Genomic DNA, 9,590 nt, shown 5'->3' with positions numbered 1-9,590 from the left:
TCAAAATAGTTTCAATTTAATTTAATTTAATATGTTATATATAGTTATAATAACAAAAGATAATAGTTTTACAAGATATTAAAAAGATTATAAAAACTAAATAAAACGACTAAAACTTAATGAGAGTTGGACAAGCTGAGGTATGAATGCATAGTCCATTATAGTCCAAGTAATTTTTGAACAAATTAATAATTTGCCAACTTATTAACTCAACCTATCTTAATCCGTCTGAATTCAGCTCAATCTACATATTTGTCACCTATAGTTATACGTGTGTTGGTTTTCAAGAAAATGCCATAAATGGTTCCTGAATTATTGGAGTAGGTCTAAATAGTCTTTTAACTATATACTTATCGAATTTAGCCCTTTAAACTATCCTAAACTTTATCAGATAATTTGATCATTTAACTATACACTTACAATTTTAGTTACGGGACTAAAAATCAATAAGTGTATTAGTTAAAGATCTAAAATCGATAAGTGTATCATTTAAAGACCAAACCTTATAAGATTTTAAATAGTTAAAAAGACTAAATTCGATAAGTATATAATTAAGGGGCTATTTTAAAACCTATTTCAATAGTTCAGGACCATTTATGACGTTTCCAAATTAGTTTACTGAGGGAAGTGAGTATTTTTTGTTACTTTGGACTAAATGTGCTCAAATTTTGGTTAAAAACTCCTTAAAGAGGTAAACAGAACAAAATCGCCGCCGATAACTTTCGGGCGGAAGCCATTGCCGGTGAAAGAGTGTTTTCCGTTCACTTCGCCATGGAAATAGAAGATGGCGGTACCTTGTATAAATCCAAAGAGAAGATTTTTCATACTTTTTCAGATTTTATGCTTAGGTACACAACTCTGACTACCGTGATTTTGTTTCTGTTTTTTTTTCTTAGTCAAGAAATTATTTGCTTCGTTCTTCCTTACTTTTATACTTTATTTCAATTCAATTTACACGAGCAAACAACATTTGTATGTATTTTAATTCGAATTTTGTGATGGATAAATGTCCGAATGGAACTTTCTGTAAATTTATAAAAAAAAATGCAGTTTTTGCAGAATTTCTCAGCTAACGGGTTCATCATCTGCTATATATACAATTTTAAAAAACTGTTAACATGGGTTGACATGTAGGATTTGTTTGAAAATGGTTCCGCGAGGTAGTGGTAAGGTCTGGATACACGGGTTTTTTTGGTTGTAATTTGAAAATGGTGAACAATTCTGCAAAGTATTACACTAAGTTAGTTCTCTCTATATTTCAGGATTACAAAGTTTGATGAATTAGTGGAAGTGGGAAGTAGATTACTAGTTGGATTTCAGCAAGGACTCGGTGAGTGTTGTAGCATCCATTTGAATGAATCTACTACTCGAGTAAAATTAATGTTTTGTATGCTCTATAATGAATATAGCTTATTTTGCCTGCTTTTGTCAGAGTATCTTCGGCGTCAACCAATTGAAAAGAATTCTGAATTGGTCGAGCGTATCATTAGAGATAATGAAAGCAAGAGGCTTTCCTCCTATATAGAAGCTGGATGTTTGAATGCTCATGATTCTGTACACAATATGTCCAAGTGTAAGTGTTTCGTAAATCTTGAACTATCTATATAAAAGAACAGTTAATGTGAAGGAATTATATGAGATGGTGCTTTTCAGAGTAAGTTTACAAGATGCTGTAGAATTTTTTTCTCTTGTTTTTTACGATAATTTGAGTTATTTGCATTGATACGTATTGCATACCTGATTAGTAGCATAACAAAAAAGCCTTCCTCGTCATTAATATCTTTGCTCGCGGCAATTGTGACCCCTCGGGAGAATCGATGACCCTCTTCCACTGCTCACTATGAACAGTTGACAGCTAATGATTTCTACTTTACTAAGTCAGTTCGGTAAGTTAAGGTCCCATGCTTGAAACGAAAAAAAAGAGGAAGGGGAGGGGGTTCGTCATTTCTTTTGGCATAATACATAAACACACTCAAACTTGGCCTCAACTGGCAAGTAAGTAGTAGTTCAACTTTGAGATTGCATATCTAGAAACCTTAACTTGGTGGCAATTAGCAACTAAACACTTCAACTTGTCTCCATTGTGTCATGGACACCTGACGCCGATGTTGCACATAAATTTCGGAGGTGTCTAGATGATCATCTTATAAGATGGAGTGTTCAATTGACACAGTGGAGCCAAGTTGAGGTGTCAAGATATATATACTCAAAGTTGAAATACTTACTAGCCAGTTGAGGGCAAGTTTGAGTGTTTAGTAATGTATTATATCTTTATTTTTCGTTGCCAGAGTTTAGGTTTTATAATTCTGTTTCGCTAAGATCGTTTCCATATAGTAAACTGTTTAAACATCTTGCTACAAATCTTTCACATATCTATATATTAACAAGAGGTGTGGAAAATTGTCTTAATGATTTGATTTATGTTGCTGTTACTGTCTTCACATCTAGTCCAGTCGAATTTCCCCTTTTTGTTTCCAATTTCTTTCCTTAGATTTGTTTTGGTGTTATTTCTCTTCACAACTTGGGTTTTCTTCTGCACAGAAGTACATACAAGCCACCTTGGACTTCAGAATCATGTAAATGAAGGTATTCCCTGTCCTGAAATTATTTTTTCCTATATCATCTTTATGTTGTTACTTTACCTGGACAGTAGCAAGAAAATTCACTACCAGAGTATATCCACTCTATTCTCTTAAGTCATGGAGCTAACAGAATCCAAAATGTAGTCAGCGCTATTAAAATGGGTGAGGTAGTTCCAACTATAGGCTTTCTAAGCATCTAGTTTTGAGGGAGTAGGTTGAAGTTGTGATGCCATGAAAACGCTTACGGTCCCCTTCCGACCACATACACACCAAAAGATAGTTGCTGGGACATAGCTAGTTTAGGAGAAGTTTCTGGTACGTTTGCATTTTTGGCTTTATCTTGCTAATTTTTCATCGGAGAATTTTCATGGGATTAATTAATCCCTATTGTTGGATAGGTGGGGAAGTCTGAATTGTACTAAGTTAACTAGCAAAGAAATGATTGGAAAAACTCCTGATCCAACAAATCCTGCACCAAGTTAATTATCGATGCTAATGCACGGTTAATTTTGCCCATGAGATCTAGAATGTCATCCATGTATGGCTAATAGAAGTATGTTAAGCGGTGTCTCTTCAGCGGCACATGCCACACACATTGGCTTGCGTTAAGATTAACATGTTAAGAATAAAAAGGTTGATTCAACTTATGAAACCAAATAAAGTCTCTTGATTTGGAACACGTATGGGGCTTCATATATTCGATTTTAGAGAAGGTTGTACAAGAGTGTGACCACAATCACATTACTTCTATATGCAAAGATGTTAAATCTAGGTTTTCCTCAGAGCTTGGCGCTACTATTGGTTTGTTCGTTATTCAAATTACCCTGCATAGAATAATTTCATTTACAGTTTTTATGATAAGTGAACAATTACATGATTTTCCAATTGGATTTGGAGTTCAGATCATAAAATGCTGATATTTAATTGCAGCGAAGGTTGTAGTTGATGAACTTGCATGTCTTTTAAAGGAAGCGGAAGCCGTAGTGCAATCGATAAATTGCAGTTTGACTCAAGTGGGGGAACTAAATGTTGACAACAGTACAAACCTGTTGGAAACCTGTCATGATGAAGTAAGATCCCTTAATCCTTTTAACTCGTAATGTTCACTCAAATTTCCAATTTAAGTTACTAATACAGACATGGTTCATTCATGTGTGCTTATTTCTTAAAGGAAAAAAATATCTAAAGCGATCATGATCTTTAGACTGATCTTGCACGTATATATGCTTCCCGAGTAACTGATCTTTTATAATAATGTAGGCAGAAGCATCGTCTGTTGATCCTCTGGAACATGAAATCACTGATATTGCAATAATGATGGCAGTGGTATACTCCATGGTAAAAAGTGACTACACAATGCAGGTAATAATCTTTTTCCGATGGCTTAAACTTAGCTAAGCGCGTAATTTTAATCCTTTTTTTTGCCTGTATCAGGAAAAGATTGTTTCTTCCCTTAACCTCACTTCACCTTCTGGAGAACTGGAGAGCTACTCCAGCATGTGGTCATTGCGCCCCTACATAGACGATGAAATCATGCACAAAGCTTGGAAGTTTGTGTGTTAACTCGTTCTCTCTTGCTGTTTCTTATTGGTGAAAGATCATCAAATATCTTTATCAGTAGATTGCCATTTGCGATACGAAAAAGGGACAGAAGAAAGGGGAGAAGTACTGGAAATTATATGAGTTTGGGAAGGTGAAGAAGATGATGATATTTTAGATTAGTAGTATTTATTATTGGTTCAAGTTATATGATTGTTAAATTCTGGTATGACATTGAATCAAGTGGATGTACACATTTCTTTCTTTCTTTTAGAATTTACACTAATTTTTTGCTTTCACTTTCAAATACCTTTTGCTTGCTAGTCTTTTTTTGATAATGATCATGTTCACTATGAGGCAGGCTCGATAGAATTTGATCAATCTTATATTCCACAGTAGAACTGATGCAAGAATTTTATGATCTTTATGAGTTAGACTTGATAGAATTTGATTAATTTTATATTATATCGTTAAGGGTAGAATTGATCCAAGAGTTGTATGATTACTATGAGTCAAACTCGATAGAATGTTACATTCTATCATTAAGGGTTGAACTGATCGAGAATTTTATGATCACTATAAGTCAAGCTCGATAGAATTTGATCAATTTTATATCTGTCATTTAGGGATAGAAATGATCCAAGAATTTTATGATCACTGAGTCTGACTAGATAGAATTTGATTAATCTTATATATGTTGTTAAGGGGTAGAACTAATCCAAGAAATTTATAATCACTATGAGTTGAGTCTATAGAATTCGATCGATTTCATATTATGTTGTTAAGGGGGAACTTTAATCAAGAATTCTCGTTCTTCATCCTCAATCGAATCATTGCTTCTTCCCATGTGAGTGGAGCAATCTTTAAAGCTTCCTAGTTCCTTGTATTGAAATGTTTGTAGTCCCAACTTTTTTACACCATCAATGTCCATTTTTTGAGTTTCGAATTTCAAAAGTAAAATTTTATGATAATGACAATTTTTATTTCATAAATATGTGATCGAAAAGAAAAAGTGATCAGTGAATACTATTTTCATGGCCACATTAGAAAATGTCACTTCAACTTAATAGTAATAATTGAGAAAAGTAATTGACAATAATAAATTATTTCTAAATGAAACTTAAAAGGCCATTACATTGGATATAGGCATCTTATTATTCATACAATATGAAATTAACTTATAACAAGTTAATTCATCAATTATTCCTTAATAAGCTGATCCGTACAACACGGTTATTTTTTTTTATAAAAAAAGTAGGATTTGCAATAATTGCAACTTAGAACAACAAATTTTTTTTTCTTCACTCAGCTACTACAATGTTAAAAGCCTCATTGAGATTGTCAAGTTCATATGGATAACCAAGTCCATCAGCTTGACTTTTGAACTCATCCATCTCACTTTGAGGGACTTGGAATCCCACTAACACATTTCCATTTATATCTCCCTGTCATGGCAATCAAATAAAATAAATAAAGTTATAATAAATCCTCCCAAGGTATTATTATATAATACAAAAAAGTTTACTTTCTATATTATATCGATAGGTGCAAAAGAAAAAAATCGCATTGTAAAAGAATTACCTGAGATAAAAGTGTGAGTTTTATGTAGAAATGGTGTTAGGAATATTTATATAATCAAATCAGAGTCACATAGAGTCTTGCAACACTAAATTTATATGAACCTAATACTTTCGACATGATGGCTAATGTGTATGTGTAGAAACCTATTAAAATTGCAACAAGTACTAGGTTGAATTCACAAAACTTAAATAATGGATTCGTTTCTAAGTCGGGCCATTTTTATAAGATGATCGCACATTAATAATAATGTAATATAAACTTATATTGTCAGTATATATAACTTACCTGATCACGGTAACGGCATAAAGTTATATTCCAACGAGGGGAGAAAGCTTCTAAGAAAGTGCTTAAAGCTCCAGCCTTCTCAGGAAAAATAAATTCACCGAAAATTTCATCACTGATACTTGCTGAGCCACCAACCTATTAAAAAAGAAAATAGAAATAAAATAATATAATATAATAATTGATTATTTAAAATATTTAAAATAAATTTGATAAATAATAATAATTATTAAAAAAAAGGATATTACCAAATGTTTTATATGTTCTGCAACCAATTCATTATGTGAGAAATTAAAAGTCTTCATATTTGATGAATTCAATTTCTTAATCATTTCTTCAAGATCTGATTTTTCATCAACATCAACTCTGCAAATTCAATAAATAAATAAATAATCTAAAAATATAATAGAATATAATCGTAAATAATAAATAAAATTTAAAATTGAAGAAAATTAATTTAATTACCTGTACAAAACTAGAGCTTCTTTTCTTTCAGAAGTGAATCTGTATGTCACTTCAGTAATATTCATAGAGCCCACCTGTAATCCAAGTTAAAATTTCAGTTTTTATCCCCAAATAAAAAAATAATATAAAATTTCTAAATGAAAGTTATTTTTTAAAAAAACTTATTATTATTATATATAGATTTTGCGTACTATATTTTTATTTTTCGAACCTTCTTAGTGAAATCATAAATCCGTCATTAGATCGACTATCAGATGATATTTTTAAAGAGTTTGAACAACAATGTATCAAGTAAATTTTTCTAACCCCTTTAGTGAAAACATTCACCACTGGTACTATACGATATCTTTAAAGAGTTCGAACAACAATGTAACAAGTAAATTCGAACTCCCTCAATAAAAATTCTAAATTCACTATTGATATTTTTAAAGAATTCAAACAACAATGCAACACGTATCCTTTTTTTTTTTCAACTCTTTTAGTGAAAATTCTATATTCATGTTTGGTAGTTGGTACCCGATGATATTTTTAATGAGTTCAAACAACAACACAAGTAAATTTTTCTATATGACCCCCTTAATGAAAATTCTGGATTTTTCACTGCAGATACCAAACTATATTTTTAAAGAGTTTAAACAACAACGCATCAAGCTAATATATTTTTTTCTCAACCCTCTTAGTGAAAATCCTAAACTTATGTTTGGCAGTTGATACCAAACGATATTTTTAATGAATTCAAACAACAATGCAACAAGTAATTTTTTCTTTACAACCCCACTTAATGATGATTCTTGATTCGTCACTATAGATACCAAACGATATTTTTAAAGAGTTTGAGCAAGAAACTTACAAGTTTAGCAAATGTCTTGAAGCTTCCTGGTTGTTCTATCATAAAAGTAGCTAACAAAGCTTCTTTGTCTGAACCTAACTCTGCTAACTCTGTAACTTTGTGTAGTTTGCTGAAATCCATATTAGCTCCACTTGCAATTGCTACAATATTTTCATTTTTAATGTTATAGAATTCACAATAGGCTGCAGCTCCAGCTATGGCAACTGCACCTGATGTCTCTAATATGTTCCTTCCTTCATCATACACATCCTATTTGAAAAAAAGAAAAAAATAATAATTTAATTCCGATTTGAAATGACTGAACTTCACGTGTTCAAATTCTTCGAGAAAATTTGTCTAACCTTTAGAAGTGTACTCAAAAAGGTTCAAATATACCTTTGTACTAGTCGAAATCGCTAGATTTTTTATTTTTGTTTACACTTTTGGTTCGTTCGTGCATTTACTTTATCGTTTATGAAACTGTCTTGAAATGATTGGATTTTACGTGTCCAAATTCTTTTAGAATAACGGTTCAATTTTTGATACTAGGTAGGTAAATTTGATTTTCCCTTTTTTTTTTTTAAAGAGATACCATTTTATAAGAAGAGGCGATAAATTTTGAAAAAAAAGAGATACCATTTTATAAGAAGAGGCGATAAATTTTGAAAAAAAAGAGATACCATTTTATAAGAAGAGGCGATAAATTTTGAAAAAAAAGAGATACCATTTTATAAGAAGAGGCGATAAATTTTGAAAAAAAAGAGATACCATTTTATAAGAAGAGGCGATAAATTTTGAAAAAAAAGAGATACCATTTTATAAGAAGAGGCGATAAATTTTGAAAAAAAAGAGATACCATTTTATAAGAAGAGGCGATAAATTTTGAAAAAAAAGAGATACCATTTTATAAGAAGAGGCGATAAATTTTGAAAAAAAAGAGATACCATTTTATAAGAAGAGGCGATAAATTTTGAAAAAAAAGAGATACCATTTTATAAGAAGAGGCGATAAATTTTGAAAAAAAAGAGATACCATTTTATAAGAAGAGGCGATAAATTTTGAAAAAAAAGAGATACCATTTTATAAGAAGAGGCGATAAATTTTGAAAAAAAAGAGATACCATTTTATAAGAAGAGGCGATAAATTTTGAAAAAAAAGAGATACCATTTTATAAGAAGAGGCGATAAATTTTGAAAAAAAAGAGATACCATTTTATAAGAAGAGGCGATAAATTTTGAGAAGTGTTTTTTCAACTTCTAAAATCAGCTTATTTTGAAAAGTATTTCTAGTGAGAAGTAATTTGTGTTTGACCAATAAATTTTAAAAAATACCTTTGAGTAGTAATTAGTGCTTGACTAATTTGATCTCCGCCAAACAGACTGTAAGTAGACGTCTAAAATTCAAGCCCAACAAATGAAAAAAAAAGAAGATATACCTAAAAGGAAGTGATTCCTCCTTCAATAGGTCATACTCGATGCTAATTTAGATTTTTCACAATTCTAAAATAGATACCAAATATCGAACGTGAAACATAAAAAGGACAAAAGATGATGTGTCTAGCTAACCTTTATTGCAGCACTAATACCATCATTTCTAACAAGTACCATTCCATCAATTAACTCTTGGCATTTTGCAAAAGTGTATTCACCAACAAGTGCCACAGCTACACCATCAGCAAAAGTATCAACATTTTCCAATTTTACTCTATGTCCTTCATACAATGACAATGTCATTGAAGCTGCACCATATGGCTCAACTCCAATAATTTTTGTATTTGGGGCAATTTGTTTGAAAAAGGCAGCAACACCAGATATTAGACCCCCACCACCAACAGGTACAAACACTGCATGAATGTCCTTAAGTTGACGGTTTATCTCCGTTCCAATTGTACCTGACGTACACATAATTTTTCGTAAATAATGATCATATTTAAACAAGTAGATAAATAAATAACTTGAAGACGAAAAATCTTAGTAGCTCAATTAGTTGACTACCTGAACTGAACTTTCACCTTGTTGACGCCCAATCTACCCCCCCCTCCCAAATTTTTTTTTTTTTTAAAATCTTGATAGCTCAGTTGGTTGACTACCTGAACTTTTACTTTATAGGTAAATGCTTGATTACCCTCCTTATTATCAACTTTATAGGCAATTTTAGATCTTTATTTTAAAAAAAAATAAAATTAAAAACTCTTTTCCTTGTTAAAACATGAGAAAAATAATTCTTTTATTTTATTTGTAAATAAAATTTTCGATCACTAAATACCATTTAATGTAAGCTAGAACCCCCCCCCCCCCCCTCCCTAAACCTTG

The 9,590-nt window shown here is 31.3% G+C and overlaps 2 protein-coding genes across 3 annotated transcripts in view; one reads left to right on the top strand and one right to left on the bottom strand.

Moving 5' to 3' along the window:
• The first annotated feature begins 647 nt into the window (after positions 1-647).
• Positions 648-4,385, top strand: LOC102585043 (uncharacterized). 2 transcript variants are annotated; one of them, XM_015305069.1, is made up of 7 exons: positions 649-848; positions 1,263-1,330; positions 1,433-1,573; positions 2,545-2,586; positions 3,513-3,652; positions 3,843-3,944; positions 4,017-4,385. In XM_015305069.1, exons 1-7 carry the CDS (start codon positions 772-774, stop codon positions 4,143-4,145), a joined length of 699 nt encoding a protein of 232 aa, XP_015160555.1. In that variant the 5' UTR covers positions 649-771; the 3' UTR covers positions 4,146-4,385. The 2 variants fall into 2 exon arrangements, with proteins under 2 accessions (XP_015160556.1, XP_015160555.1); XM_015305070.1 differs by lacking the exon at positions 1,433-1,573 and having other exon boundaries at positions 648-848; positions 2,542-2,586.
• Positions 4,386-5,210: 825 nt separating this feature from the next.
• The window catches only part of TD (threonine dehydratase biosynthetic-like), a 6,193-nt gene continuing 1,813 nt past the window's right edge, over positions 5,211-9,590 (bottom strand). The window contains exons 4-9 of the mRNA XM_006366724.2: positions 8,844-9,169; positions 7,300-7,548; positions 6,450-6,523; positions 6,233-6,350; positions 5,988-6,122; positions 5,211-5,566 (exon numbers count right to left, since the gene is read on the bottom strand). Of these exons, the coding sequence (XP_006366786.1) occupies positions 5,423-5,566; positions 5,988-6,122; positions 6,233-6,350; positions 6,450-6,523; positions 7,300-7,548; positions 8,844-9,169 (1,046 nt within the window). The 3' untranslated portion in view covers positions 5,211-5,422. The remainder of the gene's footprint in view (positions 5,567-5,987; positions 6,123-6,232; positions 6,351-6,449; positions 6,524-7,299; positions 7,549-8,843; positions 9,170-9,590) is intronic.

Source organism: Solanum tuberosum, unplaced genomic scaffold (genome assembly GCF_000226075.1).
Source record: "Solanum tuberosum cultivar DM 1-3 516 R44 unplaced genomic scaffold, SolTub_3.0 scf00679, whole genome shotgun sequence".
NCBI lineage: Eukaryota > Viridiplantae > Streptophyta > Magnoliopsida > Solanales > Solanaceae > Solanum > Solanum tuberosum.
The sequence above is the reverse complement of the archived record's forward strand: the minus strand, read 5'-3'. Positions and strand labels throughout refer to the sequence as shown.

Bases quoted from the DNA above. Each gene is read 5' to 3' on its own strand.
- LOC102585043 (XM_015305069.1), top strand. From the start codon at position 772: ATGGAAATAGAAGATGGCGGTACCTTGTATAAATCCAAAGAGAAGATT. The intron at 1,331-1,432 runs GTGAGTGTTGTA...TGCTTTTGTCAG, and splicing joins TGGATTTCAGCAAGGACTCG to AGTATCTTCGGCGTCAACCA. The intron at 3,945-4,016 runs GTAATAATCTTT...TGCCTGTATCAG, and splicing joins AAAGTGACTACACAATGCAG to GAAAAGATTGTTTCTTCCCT.